This window comes from Danio rerio, chromosome 20, assembly GCF_052040795.2.
Source record: "Danio rerio strain M-AB ecotype USA chromosome 20, GRCz13ab, whole genome shotgun sequence".
NCBI classification, from domain to species: Eukaryota; Metazoa; Chordata; class Actinopteri; order Cypriniformes; family Danionidae; genus Danio; species Danio rerio.
The window spans coordinates 10,295,633-10,320,280 of NC_141040.1; the positions used below are offsets into that span (position 1 = coordinate 10,295,633).

The 24,648-nt window shown below is 35.3% G+C and overlaps 1 protein-coding gene across 1 annotated transcript in view; it reads left to right on the forward strand.

Annotated features, from left to right (window-relative positions):
* Positions 1–5,039: 5,039 nt before the first annotated feature.
* kcnk10a (potassium channel, subfamily K, member 10a) overlaps positions 5,040–24,648 on the forward strand; it is a 54,704-nt gene continuing 35,095 nt past the window's right edge. Inside the window, exons 1-2 of the mRNA NM_001318375.2 lie at positions 5,040–5,102; positions 12,073–12,455. Coding sequence (NP_001305304.1) covers positions 5,048–5,102; positions 12,073–12,455 — 438 coding nt within the window. The 5' untranslated portion in view covers positions 5,040–5,047. The remainder of the gene's footprint in view (positions 5,103–12,072; positions 12,456–24,648) is intronic.

Below are 24,648 nucleotides of genomic sequence, written 5' to 3' on the forward strand. Positions count from 1 at the left end.
GATATCACGTACAAAGATCTACCAGCCTCCACATAATCTCATTTATTCATTCATTCATTTTCTTTTCGGCTTAGTCCCTTTATTAATCTAGGGTCGCCACAGCAGAATGAACCACCAACTTATCCAGCATATGTTTAATAATAATAATAATATTAATAATAATAATAATAATTCTTGACATTTATATGGCGCTTTTCTGGGCACTCAAAGTGCTTTACTCAATGGGGGGAATCTCCTCATCCACCACCAGTGTGCAGCATCCACCTAGATGATGCACTGGCAGCCATTTTGCACCAGACCGCACACCACCTGATTGGTGGAGAGGGGACAGAATGATGAAGCCAATTATGATATGGGGCCAGAGGCCAGTGTGCAAATTTGGCCAGGATGCCGGGGTTAAACCCCGGCTCTTTTTTGAAGGACATCCTGGGATTTTTAACGACCACAGAGAGTCAGTACCTTGGTTTAACTTCTCATCCAAAAGACGGCACTCACTGAGCAGTATAGAGTCCCCTTCACTATACTGGGGCGTTAAGACCCACACAAACCACAGGCTGGGTATCCTCTGCTGGCCTCACTAACACCTCTTCCGGCAGCAAATAAGCTTTCCCATGTTGTCACCCATCCAGGTACTGACTGGGTGCAGTTCTCCTTAGTTTCGGTGGGTGACCATGTAACCCTGCCGGCTGCAGTGTTTTACGCAGCGGATACCCTTCCAGCTGCAACCCATCTCTGGGAAACATCCATTCACACACACTACGGACAATTTAGCCTACCCATTTCACCTGTACCGCATGTCTTTGGATTGTGGGAGAAACCGGAGCACCTGGAAGAAACCCACATGAACGCAGGGAGAACATGCAAACTCCACACTGAAACAACCCAACTGACCCAGCCGAGGCTCGAACCAGCGACCTTCTTGCTGTGAGGCAACAGCACTACAGCACTACTGCGCCTCCAAAAAATCCAAAAAAGATATTGGGAGAATTCATAATGCATCAAAACTTAACACTTTATTTTCTAGATAAAAGTGTATCATGCCAATTACAGTAAAACAATAGCAATGTTTTCATCCAAAAATGTAAATAAACTTTATGCGTAAAACTAGATTATCGCATAAAAGACATGCAAATAAAGCAGAGTTTCCATCCAACGAGTCAAAGAGAACAAAATCGTCACTTTCTTATTATCTGGCACCAAATATCAACAGTAAAAACGGAATTGGCTGTGATCAGAGAAGCTGTGTGAATCTTTTCTTGATTGAATAAATGACTTGTGCCTCAGAAGACAATCCTGACACGCAGTGAACACGCAGTGACGTTTGAAGGCATAAGACGCGGAGCACAGATACTCTTGAAAGTTCTGGAGGTCATTAACAATATAGTAACACCAATATTGAAATGGTTAAATGAAATGGCATTTTAGAATGAGCAAAACAACATTTCAGATGTTTTACAGTGTGCTCAGCATGCTAGTTTATCCATTCACACACATTATTATCAACAGTTGATCTTATAACAAAGTCAAATGGACCTTTTTTAATACACATACTGACATTTGTTTGAAATGTGTTTCTATCGCAGTTTATGTGCATCTATTCTTATTGAATAAAAAGTTCATCCTACTCAGTTATGCGCATATGTATATATATAATCAAAACTTATGGGCTTCTTGGCATTTCCATCAATCATTTTTTTATGCGCAGATCCAAAGTGAGCATAAAAATAGGTGGATGGAAACGTAGCAATAAAACACAATTCTAAAGTAAATGCAAAACATTTATTACTCAAAAATAAATCTAAGAGTATATATGGAAGTCCACATTATACATGGTGCACTATGAGTCGGTCTTGATACAGACTTTTTACCCTTCTCTCTTTTTTAGTTTTTTTTTTTATTTTGACTAAGGCTGCGTTCGAAACCGCATACTTCCATCCTATATAGTATGCTAAAATCAGTATGCGAGCCGAGTAGTATGTCCGAATTCATAGAATTCAAAAATCAGTAGGCGAGAAGTACCCGGTTGACTTACTACTTCCGGCGAGATTCTGAAGTGCGCATCCCATGCACACTGCGCTATCCCATAATGCCCCGTGAGAGAATTCATGAATGGAAGTGAGGTGACGCAACTGACGCAGGTAGGTCACATGACCATGACAAAATTACGGATGTAGTACGTCCGAATTCCATTCATACTTTTCACATTCATACTGTATAGAACGTACTTTTCTAACGGCCGAGTAGTACGTTTAAATTCAAATGCAGTACCTACTGAGTAGTAGGCAGTTTCGGACGCAGCCAATTAATCAGTGACTTAAAGTTTAACTCATCTGTTGGGATTTAATCAAAATTTATTAAAGATTGTGAACAAAACCTTATTACCGGTTACACCTGAGTTTTAACAATACCAGAGTTATATACCAAGGTTCAGGAAAGAGGGCAAAGTCTACCCTGGGTCTTTTTCTCCATAAGCTTTTGTTGTTTTATTACATGGCACATTTAAGTGAGAGTAAAATTCGTTCCTACACCTTACTGATCTGTTAGCAAAACATATAGGAAATCAGTAGGACATGTAGACTTGGGATTGAATTCTGAGATTTATTCATTATTTTGGTGATAGGTGTCTACATAAAGATCAGGCAGATGGAGATGATGGATGACTGAGTAAAAGTTTTACTTGTTTTATATAAGCAAGGTTTTGCTGTAGGCCTATTTGTTTGTATCCACAAAATACGTTTTCGAAAACCATCGTTAGCCATCTAAGGTCGCACGTTCCATCATTACAAACATAGTTTGTTTATTTTCCATTTCCCAAATCCATCATTCCAATAAACATTGGCAAACTGCGTCGCAAACTTATACGCTAGTAACTACACCTCTAGAGCTGTAGTAGTTAAGCATATAGTTCCTGCCTGTGTTCCATTCCCAATTATCCCTATTCATTATCCCCTATTGTGCCCTATTCATTTAGAATGTTCCCCATTTAAACTCGGAATGATTAAAAAAAAAAGTTAAAAAAACAAAAAAACATTAAGGTCTTCTTTTTACAGATTTTTACAAATGTTTACAGTTCAGTTCTAGCGATCTTCCTTTTGACAGTTGCGTTTCCTTCGCAGTGCACTATGAAATCTTTTATGATATTTTGAATGCAGCCATGGCTCATGACGAAAGCTATGGTGATTATTATTTAATTATTTAAACATCCTCAAAGCTTGCGAAACCAAAAATATATAGCATATGCTATTGGTTTTAATTTATAGTTGGCTATATGTATTAAGAAATGTGTCTGTAGCCTACTGTATATGACATGGGCCTAGTGGTTAGAGCATTTTTGCAGCAGTTTGAATGTGTCAAGTAGACTTTTCCAAAAATAAAAAAATAAATAAATAAACAATATTCTACTTAACAATTAGAAAACAATGATGATGATGATAATAATAATAATTATTATTATTATGACTTTTCTTACCAAATAGCCTACTGTAAATTACAATCATTAACAGTTGTTATGATTTATATATGAGATTAAAGTGTTAGTAGTTTTATGTTTTAGCATGGATTAAAGGATATTCTCAATAATATTTGTAAAAGAAACATAGGCATATGTGCCGTTTACATATATTTCAATTAATACAGAAAAAGAGTGCATGTTTTTAACGAAACTAATATTGGATTTTTTTTAAAGTGTTGGTGTAAAACAATATATTTTTCTACAAAAAAAAAAAAAATAATAATAATTATGCTCATTTTCTCTAAAAGTTGTTACTCAGTCATTATGACACTCATCACTACATCGTTCATTTACCATGCATCGTACTATGATAGTTCATGACCAAAATGACAGAATGTTTTTAGGTTTTTACTCTTATTTGTCGACATCACCTGTGAAAGTTTTTTTTTTTTTTTTTTTTTTTTTACAGTGAGTGTTGTATATTTTAACAATGAGTCAAACTGATAAATGCTCATTGTCACAATCACTGATTCATCAGTGTCTTAGAAAGTTATATTATATATACATTTATTAATGAGCACTGTCATCAATATAATCCTTACAGCTTTTTTATCTACTCAGACTTGTTTTCAGATGGGCTGAATAAGATTACTGTACACTCGACTTCTGGAAATCCTACTTTTTTAAACCATTCAGAGGATGAGGTTTCCAGGAAAATGTTCCATGTGCATTAGACATCTAATGAAAGGTCTGTGGTGGGTGCTTGGGATGACGTCTGAGGCTGAGACTACCTCTCTGAAGGGAATCCTTTTGAAAACTTGGCCATTTTTATTTGATCAGTGGAGAATTGCTCTTCTGATCGGAGAGAGATGGTGCATTGAACAGTGGACATGAGCACAATTCCATTCGATTCGATTACATTGCATTATTATCAATTACAAATTATAGACACGTTTAAGTTTTTTTATTTATTTATACACATTCCTTAATATGTGCCTGTAAATATCAGTTGTGTGAAAAGAACAAAAGTTGTTGGCGTCATACTGCATCATTTCCTATGAGCCTGTGTTGAATAAAATGGTCATGCATTGATACGTTTTATTAAAAACAAACGAAACAAAAACGAAACAATCACGAAACTGAAAAAGTCTGAGGGGATAAATGTTAAACTAGCTTGCCACATACTGCGGCTACCGAGAACAGCTTTCTCGATGTAGTCAATTCGAGAAAGGTTCAGACGATGCCCCCAACAGCGCGTGGACTTCAGCAGCACCTCCACTGTTTACCTCACACACAAAGGGTCTCTGACGCGCGGAAAATGGTGCAGCTGGCTAAAGGCGGAGTGATGTGGAACTCTTAAGTGCCATGAAGAGATCGAGGCAGATGCATGCGAGTCTAGCGGCAGCACAACCATCCTTCTACACGCCTGTGAAGATGATCTCATGCCTGCACCCATTTACCTCCCTGTCACGTTTAAAAAGAATGACTTCCAGGAAAATAGCATGATTCAACAGTTACGCCGCATCTTCCTGAATTGTTTTTTTCTTCATTTCTTCAGCAAACGCGACCATATCATGAATTAAACTGCAATTCAAAATGAAATTTCCAACGGAAAACCCGAGGAAGCCGGGCAACTGGAACCCTCCACCTGGTAGGTGCATTTACTTTCCAAAATGCCATTGTCATACATGCCGTATATTGTTCATCCTGCATCTTAGACAGAAGTTATTATGAGCATAACGAAGCATACACGCGCTCTGACAGCCAGTTGTCATGATGAGTGATTCGGGAACCCAACAAATCCCATTAAAAGCACTTTAACCAAGATGCGCAAAATGATGATGGAGTACCAATGGGTGAGGTTGACTTTGATCAGTTAGTGGTGCAATATCAAAGGTTTAACATCTAAGTTGATTGTAATAATGCATCTCTTCTGTCCGCCTCAATTCTTCAGTGGACACCTTTATTAAGATTCACATCCACGCGCTTCAATCACAACAGCCTGATGTTTGAGAGGTCTTCCTCAATCACGACGTGATCAAGTGACTATTATTACTGAGGTTTACTGTATTACTCTAGCAAGATTTAAGAGGAAAAAAGCCAATAAACTTCTGTATAAGTCTGTATGAGCATTAAAATGCACAATTTAGAGATATTCTGCTACCATGACGCGTCTACAAGTCTTCGAGTACTATGCAGAGATACGGGGGACGCATAATGAAACGTGGGAGACACACGAGCATTACCTAATCTTACTATATGTACCGACAAATTACATCTAGGCTACTCACGACACTGCCTTATGTTGCTGATTAGGTGATCAACATTTACTTTGTGATCTTTAAAAAAATAAAATAAAATAACTAAAACTGAATTAGTTTATTTGGAAATTTTAGATTTTTTTACAAAACTCTCCCCTAATTCATATTGTGTCTATGAATAGTTTCAAAGTCATTTTGGATTCTATTTCAATCAAAATTCAAATCAGTTATGGAAGGCTAATTATAAGTGTAATAATTTGCCTTGGGGAATCTGAAGAAAGGTTCAAAACGGCTTGTAAACAAGCGGTCGGATTGTCACAGTGAATTATTGCGGTCATGCTGCAGGGACAGTCCACATAAACAGCTGTGCAATACTACATCATATTGCAGGTGTTGGCATTGGTTGACTTAAAGAAAGTTGAGAAAATTGCTTTATCTGATAATAATGTAAAATATATATATATATATATATATATATATATATATATATATATATATATATATATATATATATATATATATATATATATTGATAGTATTAAAGCAGAAATATATTTTTTTTGGTGGATTTTTTTATTTTATTCTGTTATGTGTTCATAAATGTAGCCAGTGGTTTGGAACTCTAGCTTATCTTGCTCCACCCAGTACTGCTGCTTTCTACTGTAATAGGTTTTTCAAAGCCAACAAAAGTGTGTGTGTGGGTGAGGGGTGGTGTATGCAGCAGTGATCAGAGGCTTTATGTGGATCCATGTACTGAGAAACAACTCCTTTTCTAAACTTGTTTGCATTCATTTAAAATCACTCTGTCACAATGAAAGTAAAATGAGCATAAGAGGGAAACAAACCCTAAACTCAAAAAATAACTATTTTTGATATACAATCAAGCTGGAAATTCTTTATACCCCTAGGTAATTCTGAATTAAGTTAAGTTTTATTATACTAGCAAGTTTGTTTGTTTTTTTTACCAGAAATGACAGGCTTCACCTAAAAGATAAGACAATGTACAAGAGGCATCAATGTGGAAAAAAACAAACAAACATATTTTAATGTAACTTTAAGTCAGAATAATTGCTTGTGGGATTTATTTATTTAATTAATTATTTATTTAATCATTTTATTATTTAGTCCTTGAAGTGTCAACTTTTATGGTGTAGATAAATGACTTGGTAAATCACTGGTTTGCAACAGAAACATGCCTGTTATTACATGATAGTGGACAGCAGGGAAACATGAAATGCAGAAAAATAAATACAAAATAATCGTGAATTTGGAATTTCAAGACTCAAAGATTTATCAGGTTTAATTAAAAAAAAGCAGGGAATGCATAGTCTATCTGTTCTTTTTGGCTTCTGGGCTGTGAGTCCAAACTTTACGGTATTGTCGCAAACTCATCTGTCAGTTGTTGTAAGCCAACCAAATTACTGTAGATTCCATCATGAAGAGGCTGTGCGTCCTGCTTTCATCCTCAGGAACAATGACCAAATCTACAAAAGGTAAAAGAAAATATTATCTACAAATAAAGAGTCTCTATTTGCATTTATAATACCTTGAAATGTCGTTAGATTGCTTTTTTAGAATAAATCTTTTCATTATGTTTGAGAAAAGCAAACTGATCTTTTTCTGCATACTCTAACTTTTACTTCTAACTAACAGTTTTTAAATCTTTTTGCTTTAACATTAAGGCATCTTCATTGAAAAAAAAAAGAAATTTCGATTATTAAAATATTCTTTACATTAAACATTTTTTTAAAGAACTGTTCACAAAAATTATACACTGTACAACCTTGCTTTTGACACTAGCTGTGTAATGTATGGTATGGTTATAATGCAAGATACAGGAATTGATCATATGTATCTTATATAGTAGTGTACAACAACCAGTCTACCATATGGGACGGATTGCATGCGACTGTGAGAGTAACATATTCTTTATTTCAATTATTTGGTTCCCTATGTTGTTAAGTCACTTTTGTTAACCCTGACCAATAATCTCTTCCACACACACCTTTATATATACAAGCAAAGCAAATGAGAGATGTTTATATTGCAATGTTGAATTATAAAACAGATGAAAGGTTTACGAAGCTATGGCTGCAATAAATTTGCTTTTATGTTGTACTTTGAGGTTTATTTACAGTTGAAGTCATAATTATTACCTCCCCTGTATTATTGCCCCGTCGTTTATTTTTTTTTTCCAATTTCTGTTTAACGGACAGAAATTTTTTTTACACATTTCTAAACATAATAGTTTTTAATAACTTCTTTCTGATAACTGATTTATTTTATCTTTGTCTTGATGACAGTAAATAATATTTGACTAGAAATTTTTCAAGAGTTTTTTCAAGACACTTCTATACAGCTTAAAGAGACATTTAAAGGCTTAACTAGGTTAATTAGATTAACTATGCAGGTTAGGGTAATTAGGCAAATTATTGTATATCGATGGCTTGTTCTGTAGACTATCGAAAAAATATATAGCTTAAAGGGGCTAATAATTTTGACCTTAAAATGTTTTATTTATTTTTTTTTACTGCTTTTATTTTAGCCAGAATGAAACAAATAAGACTTTCTCCATAAGAAAAAAATATTATCAGACATAGTGTGAAAATTTCCTTGCTCTGTTAAACATCATTTGAAAATTTCTTTAAAAAGAAAAAATCAAAGGGGGCGGATAATTCTGACTTCAACTGTATGTTCTTATTTTCTGTAAATCAAATTCTAATCATGACTTAAGAGACAGCAAGTTATTATAAACTCCAACAAAATTTCACTACACAACTCTCAATTTATTTAGGGACAACTTTATTGTTTTATGTTCAATCAACTTAAAACTATAAAGAAACATGAAGTTAACTTCGATTTGCAGATGACATGAAGGGATTGTGTGGAACCCAGCATTTTATTACGGGTTTTTTTTTTGGTTCATGTCCACACTCAGGACTTGATATTAACTTTTTTGATCACCAGTTACTGTGGCTAGTAGTTTTCCACCGTTACTAGCCACTCGCCATTTTAACTAGCCACAAATTTGTTGTTGGAAAAATATATTTATATGCATAAATTTGTCTTTGGCATGGGTTGCGGCATGCTAAAATTACTTCATTTAGATTGAGTGTTTTTTCCACTAGTCTCCTCGTTCATTTAACTGTTTTTTTGTTTATGAGCTTACTCAATGAGCATGAGCAAATGGGTTATGCTATTTTGGCCTTACCAAGCTAATTATTTCCTTGCCACAATTTTTAAATAATGTGTAAAAACAAGCAAAATACTGCTGTATACATACACTTTTTATTCAACAAAACAGCTGACATTTAAAAATGATATTCTCACGCATATAAAACTATGCACAGTGGTTTGTTCTGGTTCAAGATCCCAGATCACCAGTTAACTATGCATACAACAACATTATTAAGCAATATTATTGTAAAGAATGATTATTAAACTTAAAAAGGAATAACAGCAAGCAAAGAATGGGGTCAAAAAACATTCTGTGAGCGATTTTGAAAGGATGATGCTGCGATCACGGTTAATGTTAGGCCAATTAATCTGTTCGAAAAATGGTTAAAGCTAAAGCGACAACAACTGCTGCTGCTTACAAAGAATCTCGAGCCCTTGAAGGACTCTGGGTGCACGAGCATCACACTAGTTTCGTTTCCAGGCAAAGCTTTTAAACACTCGCGCGCATCATATCATCTGTGCGCGTGACACTAAAGCCCTCGTCAGTGAGTGAGGAAACCCTTTCTCACCGTGCGCATGATCCTCTCATTTGTTATTCACCTGCTTTCTTTTGCTCGCACGAAAAGCTTTTTTGTCAGTTGTGCTGCTTCTCGATTCTAAGACGAACGGTCATAAACTAACAGTCTAATCTGTAGTGACGAGCCAGCACTGGCAATTTAAAAATGAGTTTCAGCCAGCCAAAGTGGCTAATGGGAGTGGCTGTCTCTAAATCTAAGTCTCTAAAATCTACTATCATTTGGATGTTATTGTAAAGCCCTGTCCACACTGTAAGAGCCAAAATAATCATCACTGCAAAGAAAACTCCATGGGAACCCTTCATTTTAAGAGTGTAAACTACATTAAACTTCTTTTTTTTTGTTTTGTTTAGATTTTAGTTTAGAATTAGACAATAACCAACACTTGACCTGATGTCCAGTTCTGTAAATTACATATGACATAACGGCACATTAATGTAGATTTGATACAATCAATGTAGAGTTCACACAATCAATGTAGATTTCACACAATCAATGTAGATTTCACACAATCAATTTAGATTTCACACAATTAATGTAGATTTCACACAATCAATGTTCAAGAGTTCACACTTAGCTGATGATTTATAAAAGCTTGTTTGGCATGCTGTCCCGGGAGAGAGCCCCGAGCTCAAGGGCTCCTCGAGCCCGGGGATTCCTCCCGTTGGCAGAGCAAGAGGGGAGCCTGAGCTCGGTGGATCTCAAAACTCCTCTGCTGCGGTAGCTAAGGGAACACAAGGGATTAGACAAAGCTTGATTGTTATGTATGTTGAATGTCTTTGGATGGTGGGAGGAAACCGGAGAACCCGGGGAAAACCCACACAGAAACACCCACCGATCCTGTGGAACCAGGGCTGGCAATGTTCTTGCTGTGGAGCTCACAGTGCTAACCACTGGGCCGCCGTGCCGCCCAATCAGAGGTAAAGGAGGAGAATAGGGGAGGAGGGGGGTTTCTTCCAAACGAAGATAAAGTGAACTGAAAACTGTGGCTATTTATAGTAGCTTAGGGCTCATATGATTGGAAGATAGTGATTAGCAAATGCGAGACCGGCCGCGATAAATCATAAGCAAGTGATCCTCTCGAAATTAGTTTATGAATAAACTTCACTAGATTTCACACACTCAATGTAGATTTCACACACTCAATGTAGATTTCACATATTCAATGTAGATTTCACATAATCAATGTAAATTTCACATAATTAATGTAGATTTCACACAATCAATATAGATTTCACACAGTAATCAATGTAGATTTCACACAATCAATATAGATTTTACATTATCAATGTAGATTTCACACAATCAATGTAGATTTCACACAATCAATGTAGATTTCACATTATCAATGTAAATTTCACACAATCAATGTAGATTTCACATTATCAATGTAGATTTCACATTATCAATGTAGATTTCACACAATCAATGTAGATTTCACACAATCAATATAGATTTCACATTATCAATGTAGATTTCACACAATCAATGTAGATTTCACATTATCAATGTAGATTTCACACAATCAATGTAGATTTCACATAATCAATGTAGATTTTACATAATCAATGTAGATTTCACACAATCAATGTAGATTTCACACAATCAATGTAGATTTCACACAATCAATGTAGATTTCAAACAATCAATGTAGATTTCACACAATCAATGTAGATTTCACATAATCAATGTAGACTTCACACAATCAATATAGATTTCAAATTATCAATGTAGATTTCACACAATCAATGTAGATTTCACATAATCAATGTAGATTTCACACAATCAATGTAGATTTCACACAATCAATGTAGATTTCACACAATCAATGTAGATTTCACACAATCAATGTAGATTTTACATAATCAATGTAGATTTCACACAATCAATGTAGATTTCACACAATCAATGTAGATTTCACACAATCAATGTAGATTTCAAACAATCAATGTAGATTTCACACAATCAATGTAGATTTCAAACAATCAATGTAGATTTCACACAATCAATGTAGATTTCACATAATCAATGTAGATTTCAAACAATCAATGTAGATTTCACACAATAATCAATGTAGATTTCACACAATCAATGTAGATTTCACACAATCAATTTAGATTTCACACAATCAATGTAGATTTCACACAATCAATGTAGATTTCAAACAATCAATGTAGATTTCACACAATCAATGTAGATTTCACATAATCAATGTAGATTTTACATAATCAATGTAGATTTCACACAATCAATGTAGATTTCACACAATCAATGTAGATTTCACACAATCAATGTAGATTTCACATAATCAATGTAGATTTCACACAATCAATGTAGATTTCAAACAATCAATGTAGATTTCACACAATCAATGTAGATTTCACACAATCAATGTAGATTTCACACAATCAATGTAGATTTCACATAATCAATGTAGATTTCACACAATCAATGTAGATTTCAAACAATCAATGTAGATTTCACACAATCAATGTAGATTTCACATAATCAATGTAGATTTCAAACAATCAATGTAGATTTCACACAATCTACATTGTAAAAGCGCTATATAAATAAACATGAATTGAATTGTATCTTTTTCCAACAGTGCCAGTGCAGACCAACCTGGTGCCACCAAAGAAGGTCCAGCCAGGGATGCTGCAGTCCAGCTTGGTGCAGGCCAGCGTGGCCACCATGCAGAACCCCATGGGCTGCTCATTACCTCGGCTTTCTGTCTCCCGACCAGCTAGTATGGTGGCCAGCATGGAAGCGGTGGCGGACGGTTCAGCCCTTCTCACAGTCATGAAGTGGAAGACCGTGCTTGCCGTGTTTGTGGTGGTGGTAGCCTACCTGGTTGCCGGCGGTCTGGTCTTCAGAGCTCTGGAGCAACACTTTGAGCGCTACCAAAAAGACTCTATCACTTTGAAGAAAGCTGCCTTCCTCCTGAAGCATCCCTGCGTGACCCCCGATGAGCTGGAAGAGCTCATCAAGGTAAAACTGTTGCTCATCTGTAGTAGACCTTAGGCAGCCTCCCTTGTGGGATCTCAGATCTAGTGTAACAATATAGCTTCATAGATCTGTCTGACATGTGAGCTTCCCTCATGCAATAGACCAGGGCACAGCGGTTGGACAGAGCTAAATGGAGCGGCCGACAAAAATAAATGTAAAAACATCAGAGCAGACTGTCATAGAAGATTTATAACAGCAAGCCAGTTGGTGTAGAATTAATGTATTTGATGAATAGTGCCCGTGATGCCTGAAATCTATCTGTTTTTGCTTTGTTGAAGCAAATCCATTCTGGTTTCAGATAACTGGTTTCTAATAACTCTCATTTGCTGGAATGGCCTCATTTTTAAAGAGGAAACCCAGAGATTGAGGTTCAATTTCTTAAACCCTAGTTATGTTTTTTGGTCAAGCTTGGTCAAATTCTGGATTATCATGAAAAACCAGTTCCAGTTCAATTCCATTTTTTATAGATTATTTTGTCCAAGTCATGGAATATCGGGCTTTTTTGTTAGTTTGCTTTGATCAAAATGTAAATTGTAAATTTATGACATTTCTAAAACACATTTTGCCTGTTGTATGGGTTAGGCTTTTTATCTGCTTGTTAAGTGATGACGTGTTGGTGACGTATGTAATACTGTTTCCGGGTCCAAGCCGCCACTCATTTGAGTTGAGAAACTATTTGTTAATGATCACTTTTAATTCATATCACACAATAAAGGTTATTTTATATAAAGTCATAGTGTGCAAAACAATCTCTGGGCTTGCTGCATCACAAATACCAAAATTTGTAACAATTTATTAAAAAAATGAATTATTTTCTGGCCATCAGATATTAGGCATGGACATATATATATTGCGATCGTGATTTTCGAAAGTATTAAATCGCTTTGTAAACGTTTATTATTACCATTTCATGAGTCTCCCCATACAGCTGAATAGAGCCCTTAGAACCGGAAGCGGCTTCGCGTGACGTCACACTTAACAAGTGGATAGCACCATTTTATTCCTCTTCGACTTGCAGTCATTCAAATCAAATGTAGTCACCAGGCTGTACCTGTTAACATGTTTGTGTTTTTTAAGTTTCTTTTTCAGGATTCAGACTGACCAATACTTATGTAACTGTAACTGTTGTCACTGTGTTAGATGATTGAGTTTTGATTCTTTAATTCTTGTCATGTGGACTTTAAAGTCATGTTGATTTCTGACCAATCGCTGTTTGCTGTTTCGAAATAGCAGCTCAGGTTCTTTGGAAATACATGCCTCAATCTGCGTAGATTGAGATTGTATGGATGTTTCCCAGAGATGGGTTGCGGCTGGAAGGGCATCCGCTGCATCAAACATGTTCTGGATAAGTTGGCGATTTATTCCGCTGTGGCGACCCTGGATTAATAAAGGGACTTAGAAAATGAATGAATTAATATTTAGGCCTATCACAACAATCAATAGGTAAAAGAAAAAAAATGATCTACAAATTAAAGTGGTGAAAAAAAGGTTAAATGTCTTTAGTAGGGATGTAACGGTATCAGAATTTCACGGTACGGTAATACCTCGGTATGAATGTCACGGTACGGTATTTATTGAATCATTTACAGGAAAAAACAAAACTTATGAAAATACTCCAAAAAAGTGCCAAAAGTGTCAATGACATACAAATTAGCCATCTATCTGTAAGCTTTGAAACAGGAACTTCAATTTTAATAACAAAAAATTATTAAACCATGTAAAAAAATAAAGTTTCAATTTAGTATTGTTAAAAACTCATCACATTCAACATTTAATCACTCACTCACTTAGATAGAGATGGATTTTAAGGAAAATTATCATATAAATATAATCTGGTAAAAGCTGGTATCTCTGGGCATTTACAATGTCCCCTGCAACAGAAAAAAACCCTCTCATTTGGGACTGAGGTTTCTGGGACAGAGAGATATGACTTGGCCCAGGTTGACAGCAGTGGGTAACGTTGTGCATTGTCTTTCCCCCACTTGAGAGGACAAGCCATGAGATAGATAGAGGTCTCATGTCTGTATCAATCTGAACAGTGTGCTGTGTCACACCCTCCGTCCCGCCCTTCAGTAGGCGCACGACAACACAGCTGATCAGAACGCGCGCAACAACACCGCTATTCAGTACGCGCGTGACAACACAGCTGATCAGAACGCGCGCGACAACACCGCTATTCAGTACGCATGCGACGACAACACCCGCTTCAGGTTCGATCATTTCCAGCTCTTTTTGATGCCCGCTTCTAGCAGCACACTCCATTTCCGCATTACTGTATCTGTAGCGACAACAGACCGCAAGGGCTGATGGGAATTGTAGTTTCCGCTACCTCCCGTTCGCTTCATTCGCCTGAGCAAATTTTCTCAAAAGACCTATAGTTTTACCGAGTCATGCGACTACGGTAATATCGAAAAAAATTAATATTGCGGTATGACGGTATTTACAATACCGTTACATCCCTAGTCTTTAGATTGCTTTTTTAGAATATATATTTTCATTAGACATGCTTGAGAAAAGCAAAATGATCTTTTTCTGCATACTTTAACTTTTGAAACATTTATTTTCATTTTTAAAAAATATTTTCACTTTAACATCAAGGCATCTTCATTGAAAAAAAAAGAAATTTCGATAATTAAAATATTCTTTACAATAAACAATTTTTTAAGAACTGTTCATGAAAATTATACACTGTACAACCTTGCTTTTGGCACAAGCTGTGTTATTTGTGTAACATAAAAGACGTTGCTACGGGGTTGATTTCATTGCACATTTCATTGCACATTTAAATTGGCAATTCCATTAGAGGACGCTGTGTACATTTGCAAAACTGTAATTAGGCCTATCACTGCCTGTATCGACTTATCGCACAATACATGAATTTGACTTCAATATTTTTTAGTAATGCAATATATATTGCCAATTCATAACCAATTGTAGCAACATTTTAGCCCAGGATATGCATTTTTACATTCTGATTTCAAAGCCTAATTATTAAGTTGTTAAAATGACTATAAATAAAAGAAATATTCTTAAGAATGAAGTATTATCTGTTCTTTGGAGAAGTGGACTTGCATTGTGATGATATTATTGTCAGGGTTCTGCCACGCTGGTCTTGTAAATTCTTGTTTTGATGGCAGAGTCTGGACACTAGTTCTGTCTTGTACTGTTTCTGTCATTGTAGGTGTCTCTGTATGAGCGCCAATTGTGAAGGTGCTTAGACTGTGCACGTTCCCGGTTGATGCAGACTTGTGAGGTCTATGTGTGTTTGCAATTGCGGGTGTTCACGTTCGTCTGTCTGCAGCGTAGTGTTTCATTGCAAGCATCTCAGTCTAGTTGGTTTCGGTTCTGGTCGGCGCTGGGATGAGACATGCACGCTGCGTGTGTGAGTGCACGGTGAGTGTTTTCATTCATCGTGTTCTCGTGTCTCGCGTTCAGTCTTCTGTTGGTGTTGTGTTTAGCACGTGGTGTATGTTTACATGCACCGCGTGCTTGTGTTGTCATGAACACGCGGTTAATGAGTTCTCTCATTGGCTGCGTGTTCTAGTCTCGTTTTATGTGAGCGCATGGCTTGTGTTGTCTCTTTCTGTCATGTGCTCTCCCTTCTATTGTGTAGTCCAACCCTCCTTGTTAACCCATTATTAGTTAATTGTGTTCATCTGTTTGTGTTAATTTACTTCTCCTTATATTCTCCTTATGTCTGCTGTCCTGTGCCAGTTCATCATCATATGTTGCGTTGTTCTGTTCCAGTCTTGTGTGTTACCGTCCGGATCCCTGCCAGCCTGCCCAGTCTTGTTTGTGTGTTTATTTGTTTATTTCATCAATGTTTTCCCCCTCGTAGTAGTTTATTTTGTTGTTTATTTTATTCTTACCATTAATAAATACCCGTTTTCTTTGCATTTGAGTCATCGCTCCTTTTTCCCCCAACCTCGATTGTAACAATTATATTCTCATTCTGGAATTATATAATGAGTGACATAAAATGATCTTAAAATGACAATAAAATCATTTATTGCTAAATATTTTAGTGCAATATATTGTATGAAAAAAAACAGATATCATGACCGGACTTTCTGTAATAGTTACTTAGAGTATGCCTTGTTGTATGTTTGAGATACACATCCTTATTGTACATGTCTGTGAGAAGGAAGGGATTGTGGTACAAATCACCAGTGAACCACTCACCCAAATCCTTCCATAACCCAATCAATTGTGTTTTTAAAAGCAAAAGTAAAAGAAAAATGCACTGGAACCATGTACTTTGAGTCAGGGGCTCCCAAACTTTTCAGCCCGCGACCCCCAAAATGACAATGCCAGTTACTTGCGACCCCCAATATCCTCGGAGGTGGTTATAATTACATAAACCTTGCATGCAATGGCGCACACATACCAATCGACCAAAGTCTATTCTTTGTTTTATTTTTGTATGTATGTCAGTGCTGTAAATGAGCCAGAAAGTTTAACCTGGTGTTATAAAATCAATCTGCTGCATCTGATGCTATTGCTGTGTCTTTAACATAATGTAATTACCTGAGAAGTAGCAATTTAATAGAACTAGTAACTATAAGCTACTATAGTAACTATATAATAGTATATAGTAACCATTTTTTCTCTTCAGTTGGTTATGGATAAAATATGGTCATTCTTTTGGTTTAATAAAAATAAATAGATTTTTGGAAACCACCAGGCGTCCCGCCTTCATTGTCCTGCGACCCCTCGGGGGGTCTCGACCCCCACTTTGAGAACCACTGCTTTAAGTGAAGTTTATTTATAAACTAATTTCGAGAGGATCACATGCTTATGATTGCTTGCAGCTGGTCCCGCATTATCCAATTTATGATTAACCAATCAGACAATTCCTAAGCCACTATAAATACCCTAAGTCTCCTATAACAGCCATTTTTTTCCCAAGAATCCCCCGATCCACCCCTATTCCGCCTCCTTTCCTAGATGGGTGACATGGTGGTCCAGTGGTTAGCCCTGTTGCCTCACAGCAAGATCGTCACTGATTCTAGTCCTTTTCAAGCCAGCCGATGTTTCTGTGTGGAGTTTACACATTTTCCCTGTGTTTATGTGGGTTTTTCCCAGGGTTTCCTCTTACCGTCCAAAAACATGCAACTTAAGTTAATTGACTAATCCAAATCTGCACCATAGAGATGCTCCTATTGAGTAGTTATCTCTTTAGAGCAGTCACTATCTGTTCATTACAGCAGGGGAGTTGTCGAGATCTAGCTCAAACTCTTCTCTTGCCCAGGGCTCGAGGATCTTGTGAGCTCAGGGCTCTCTCCTGGGACAGCATGCTAAACAAGCTTTATAATCAATCATCAACTTCTTAAAACTTGATTTAATGAGCAAATTGATCATGCCAGAAAAGTCCATATGGAGAAAAATAGATGATGCAAATGTATTCAATTTCAAATGCTAGACACTAATAAGTTGTTTTTTTTTTTTTTTTTGCTATTTGAAGAGCAGTTTCATTTAACCATTCCTTTACCCTAATTTCGAAAGTGCTGTCAAATATATAATGATGTACATTTTTTGTTGTTTCACAAAAATGTAGACTGAAGTATCTATTTTCAACGACCCGGTGTGATTAAGTTGTTTCTTATTTATAAAAAATGTTTGTTTTGCAAAATTAGACCTAGCAAGTTATCTATGAAGAGGCTTCTGTGCTATTCTTGGTCAACATTGCAGATGTGATGAAACGCATCATAGAGCATCATTTTCCAAATGAAACATGTTTAATCTTTCTGTTGGGACATTGCGAAGCATACCAAATGCAGAATCAGTTTGTTGTCCTATATACACTGCAAAAAAATGATTTTCTTACTTGTTTCTTGTCTGAATATCTAAAGATTCTTAAATCAAGAAGAATTTTTTAGACAAGAAATACGTGTTTTAAGAAACAATATTCCAAAATTTTGTGATTTTTTCCTTCAAACAAGCAAAATAATCTGTCAATGGGGTAAGTAAAAAAAAAAATGTTTAAAGGAAAAGTAAGATTGTCACCCCATTGGCAGATTATTTTGCTTATATTTTGCAGTGTATGACAAACTTTATGAGATAAAGTGATTGATTGATTTGAGCAATAAATTCTTGAATCATAGCATCTTGAGATGTTTATGAATCACCACAAGACCCAAAGTCAAACGGTTCGTGCTAAAATTGTATAGTCTGAGCCTGACACACAGTTGTTTTTGTTGATGTCGCAGGTTACGATGGAGGACAGCTCTATTTTCCAGGTATTTTTGGTGCCATATGAATCATGATAGGGGTCATTTTCATGTTTATTTCCTAATGACAGGAATATACATTTGGATGAACTATCCTCAAACCTACTTTTTAGCTTCTCAACACCCAACATATGATAAAAGCAAAAATATCATGAACTTTAGTTTACCAAAGTGTGATAAGTTTACTCACCCTCAAGTGGTTCCAGAGTTCTGTTCTCTGTTCTGTAGAACCTTTAAAGTAAAAAGCGTAATGTAATTCAATGTCTAACGGTTGGGAAGTAGGTTCGTAAATGAATGTGGCATTTTTACACTTTGGTAAACTATCCTAGGCCCACATTTGCATTTGCTTAGACCTTAACTCTATTTTTTTTTAGAAAAACTCAAATCAAATATATATATATATGCAAAGCAGTGGCGCAGTAGGTAGTGCTATCAACTCACAGCAAAAAAAGGTTGCTGGTTCGAGCCTCGGCTGGGTCAGTTGGCATTTCTGTGTGGAGTTTGCCTGGGTTTCCTCCTAGTGCTCTGGTTTCTCCCACACTCTAAAGACATGCAGTACAGGTGAATTGGATAGGTTAAATTGTCCGGAGTGTATGTGTGAGAATGAGTGTGTATGGATCTTTCCCAGAGATGGGTTGCGGCTGGAAGGGCGCTGTATAAAACATGTGCTGGATAAATTGGTGGTTCATTCCACTGTGGCAACCCCAGATTAATAAAAGGACTAAGCCAAAAAAGAAAATGAATGAATATATATATTCATATATATATATATATATATATATATATATATATATATATATATATATATATATATATATATATAGTTGAAGTCACAATTATTAACCCTCTTTGAATATTTTTTTCTTTTTAAAATATTTTTCAAATGATGTTTAACAGAGCTAGGAAATGTTCACAGTATGTCTGATAATATTTTTTTTCTTCTGGAGAAAGTCTTATTTGTTTTATTTCGGCTAGAATAAAACCAGTTTTAAATTTTTTTAAAGCCATTTTAAGGACAAAATTATTAGCCCCTTAGCTATATTTTTTCCCCGATTGTCTACAGAACTAACCATCGTTATACAATAACTTGCCAATTTATCATAACCTGCATAGTTACCCTAATTAACCTAGTTAAGCCTTTAAATGTCACTTTAAGCTACAGTATATAGAAGTGTCTTGAAAAATATCTAGTAAAATATTATTTAATGCATCATAGCACAGATAAAATAAATCAGTTTTTAGAAATGAGTTATTAAAACTACTATGTTTAGAATGTTTAAAAATATTTTCTCCCTTAACAAAAATTAGGGAAAAAAATAAACGGGGGGGCTAATAAATCAACAGGGCTAATAATTCTGACTTCAACTATATGTGTTGCCAAAATTAGTTTTTTTCAAGGCCAAACTTATTTATGTCCCTGGCAAATTTTGTTCTCTTTGTACATTTCTGATTTTTTCTACACTCTCTACAGACCTACACTTAATTACAGTCCCTGTAATCTGTTTATAGCCTAGTATACAGGGGTCAGGTTCTGCTCATGTTTGACAGGAGCAGTTTATTTGTCTTGCACTGCGTCATGCTCTCTTTTGCTAGTTCTTGGTTTTTCAGGGACCAGTGCTCACAGCTCCTCATAAAATAGGGAAAGTGGCGCCCAACTGCAGAGACCTTCCAGATATTGACTCTGGTTTTGTTCCAATGCCTAGTGAGCTTCCTATATAGAAAGCACTGTTTGGCATCACATGCATGCAAAATCTGTTCTAGAAAATTCTTCTTGCTGAATACTGCAGCATCGCTTACAGTGGAAAATGCAATTTAATAATGCTGAATTTAGCAAAACTCTATCAAAGGCGGGAGATGGTGTGAGAGAAAGAATGATTATATACTTAGCATCCATTTGGTTCTAAGGAGTAATAAAGGATAGTTACCGAAAATGAAAAATTGTCACTTACTTCCCTTTACTTGTTTCAAACAAGTTTAAGATTCTATTTTCTGTTGAACACAAAGGAAGATATTTTGAAGAAACCCATTGAAATAGTTTTTCTAAGCAAGTAAATGCTTAAAAGTTCTTCAAAATATCTTATTTTGTGTTTAACGGAATAACACATCTATAAAACTTTGATACCAATTGAGAGTGAGTAAACTGACCAAAGTCTTGTCGTCTATCCAAGTTTAAGGAACAACAAAGGTCCGTGTATCATCCGTTCATTTGATTATTCCTTTTATTACGGAAAACGAAACATCAGAAAAACGATGAATATTTCGTTTTTCTGTTTATTCTGTAGGCAGAAAAAACGGAAACTCATCTGTTATTCTGCTTATTAACTTAAAACGAAATATTAAAACAAACACAAAACCAAAACGAAATAATGAGTCAAAAAATGGTCCGTGTACGGTCCGTGTACGTTTTGTTCATTTGTTTTCCATTTTCAAACGGAATAAAGGAAATGGAGAAAACGGCCGTTTTTCCGTTTTTCTTTTGCTCACGAGAAAACGAAAAAACGAGATTTTGGCTGGATTTTCGGTTTTTTTTGGTTTAGGGTAGGAAAACGGATAAACGACTTTAAAATTCATTTTACACATGTAGGCGGTGCTGAAACGCCCACTTTCCTCTAATTGGTTAACCAAATCTGCGCTCGTGACGTCAACCTCAAAATAAAAGCCTTACACGCAGGCTTTTAATTATTATTATTTAATTATATATATAAACAAAGTTTACATATTCTATCATTTGAACCACACACAGTTAGCAGGCTTACATTCATTGCGTATGTATAAATTAAATAAAAACGTAAATCAGCAGTATTTTTAGACATTTGTCATTAAAATAAGGTCATAGTTCACTGCCAAACTTCTTGCTGCTGTGCACCTGATGAAGAGCAAAGATAGCCATTTCCGAGCAGCACCTGGTTTGCATGATTGTTTCAGAGCAAGGGCTTTATAATAATAATAATAATAATAATAATAATAATAATAATAATAATAATAATAATAATAATTATTATTATTATTATTATTATTATTATTATTATTATTATCAGTAACTAGTGTTTTTATTGTTTGGTGTGTTTTTTTTTCTTTTTAATAGTTGTTACCAGAACCAGAATAAGAACACTTTGGGCCCTGCTATAAAAACAAAGGGTACCATTTGTTTTCATTTATTTCTTCCTATTTTAATTATATATTGTAATTATTTATTTGATAATTAATACTATTTTATTGCAACGCCAAAGTAGGCCTGTCTTATTATTTTTTTTATTATTAAATTTGCTGTTATTGTAGGCTAGATGGCAGGCTTTAAATATTTTAAATAACATTTACTCATAACCTTACTAATTCGAGAGCCGAACCTAAAAAAGTTTAAGTGCAATAAGCCTGTACAATAAAGGGAGCCGCAATGCATATTTCTAGCGCATTCTTTCACTCAACAATTATTGCTGGAATAATTAAATAAATTTCAAATTAACCAATTAAACACATTATAGTTGATAAAAAAATTGTGTCTAGTAGTTCCGACAAACAGATGAGCTAGTTACATGTGCATTGCGCTAATAATTTGACATTTGTTCTTCTTGAGAAAGTGCTACAGCGGGCCCTGCTATTTTACATATAAGGTTAGTGATACGTATTTTAAATTAGTATTGCACATTATTCATTCATTTTCTTGTCGGCTTGGTCCCTTTATTAATCTGGGGTCGCCACAGCGGAATGAACCGCCAACTTATTTAGCAAGTTTTTATGCAGCGGATGCCCTTCCAGCCACAACCCATCTCTGGGAAACCTCCACACATACACACACACTTATACAGTATGAACAATTTAGCCTACCCAATTCACCTGTACCGCATGTCTTTGGACTGTGAGGAAAACCGGAGCACCAGGAGGAAACCCACGCGAACGCACTACACTACTGAATTAGACACACAATCTCAAAAAAAAACTTGATGCTTATTTACATTATCTAAAGTCATTTCTTACGAGGTAGGATCTGTTGTTGTATTATATATTTTCGTTTTAATATGCAAATAATTTTCTTTAATTTGTAATACGTCCCTCATTGCATAAAATAACCAGCCTTTGTATTCAATATGTTTGTAAATTGTCCATCCAGTTTGACGCAAGCTAAACAACATTTTGGCCTGTTTTGCTTATTAAATGAGTGATTTTCACGGAGAAACAAATCATCCATCCACACAGTTTTGTATAGGACCTGTGTGAACAAAAATGTACACTTCATCATAGCCTATAGGAAAATGTATCTGTTTAGAACCAATTTTGTGTTGTATAATTAAAAATATAAAAAATACAATAAAAATAAAAAGAAGGAATAACATTTGAAGTGCAATGCTTCAAAGATCCAATACGCTGCATGCAGAGCCAAAACAAAAACTGGTTTGTTTGTTTAATAAAATAATAATATGAAATTAAAGTGAAATAGTTCCACAACCTGTATTATAACTGTAGTCACCCTAGATGACAAATCATCCATTGCGCCGGTCAGTTTTACCTTTAATCAAGAATGTGCCAGAACCAAATGAGAATATTTACAGATTACCTCGGAATGAGACCTCGGTCTGTGAAGGATGCAGAACACAGAAACTCGCTGAGAATGGAGATGCATGTTAGATGTTTTATATCCCTTTAGATATTGTAAATAAACAACTAGTTTTTATAGAGATTGTGTCATGTCTTTTCTTTGACACACGCGGTGAACAGCCTGTAGCCTAAATAATAGTTTAGATTTTATAACATATAATGTTCCATTACTTTAAATGTATAATGTTTTTTAATATTTATGGATTATATAAAATATATAGTTTATATAAATGCGCTCTGATCATTCAAGGATCATAATGCGTAGCATATTCTTCTTATTCTTCATTAGGCTTGATCCGTAAATTGTGTATTTTATAAACTGATCGTTTATAAGGACTAAGCTATTAATAACTGTAATTCCTCGAATGGAAAAGTCTTGATTAAAGAAAAAGAGAACTTAATTCGACATATGCATATAGTGCGCTTCGCGCGCTTTACCGAATTACCTTTTTTATTTTTTATGCATTATAAATGCATCTGGCAGCACCGAAAAGAGCAAATGCCAAGTTATTAGCGCAGCGCACAGACAGCTAGCTCGTCTAGTCTGAACCAGGGGTTTTCAAACTATTCATTGCACACCGATCCCATTGCATTTTATTTAGGATAAACCACTTATTTAAAATTAATTAATTAAAAGGTGCGTACTCTCCAATACACCACTGTAGTGTCATAATATTTAATAATTATAATTAAGATAGACACCTGACCTCCATTTAATAAACAATTTATTTGCCATCCTCTGTTAATTTGAAGTTTAAAGTTTAAATCATTTATGTTAAACTTAAATTATTTAAAAACTTAAAAAGACTTAAATTTAGTCATTTAAGACATTTTAGGTCATGAGTTTACATACATTGACCGTTGCATTTAGTAGGCCTATTCTGGTCTAAATAAGCTTTTTGCATCTTAGGTGTTTACACACACAAATTAAGCAGTTTATACGTACATTTAATGTTACTTTGAAATTACTTTTGATGCAATAAATAATCCTAAATAGTTGAAAGTGTTAACATATTCTTGAAATGTAGTTATTTTATAACTATGAAATTTATTACTAAACAAAGTGAATCATTATGAATTTGCCAAGAAATAATCCACTTTACCACCGTAAAGCAATGCCCCACACTCACTAGAACGGTAGAACCTGGACTGTATGATATGTTCTGTATGTAAAATAGAGAAAATAAGCAAGATGCGCAGTCTCATGCAGCCTTAGTGAAATATAGCGCGTCACAGCAATGAACTAAAAATAAAAACACCCTTGAAATGCTGGCGATCTTAATTTTTTCAGCCTACACTGACTGAGAATAATGTTGCACTATTTTATTAACAAATAATTAGAATGATTTTTT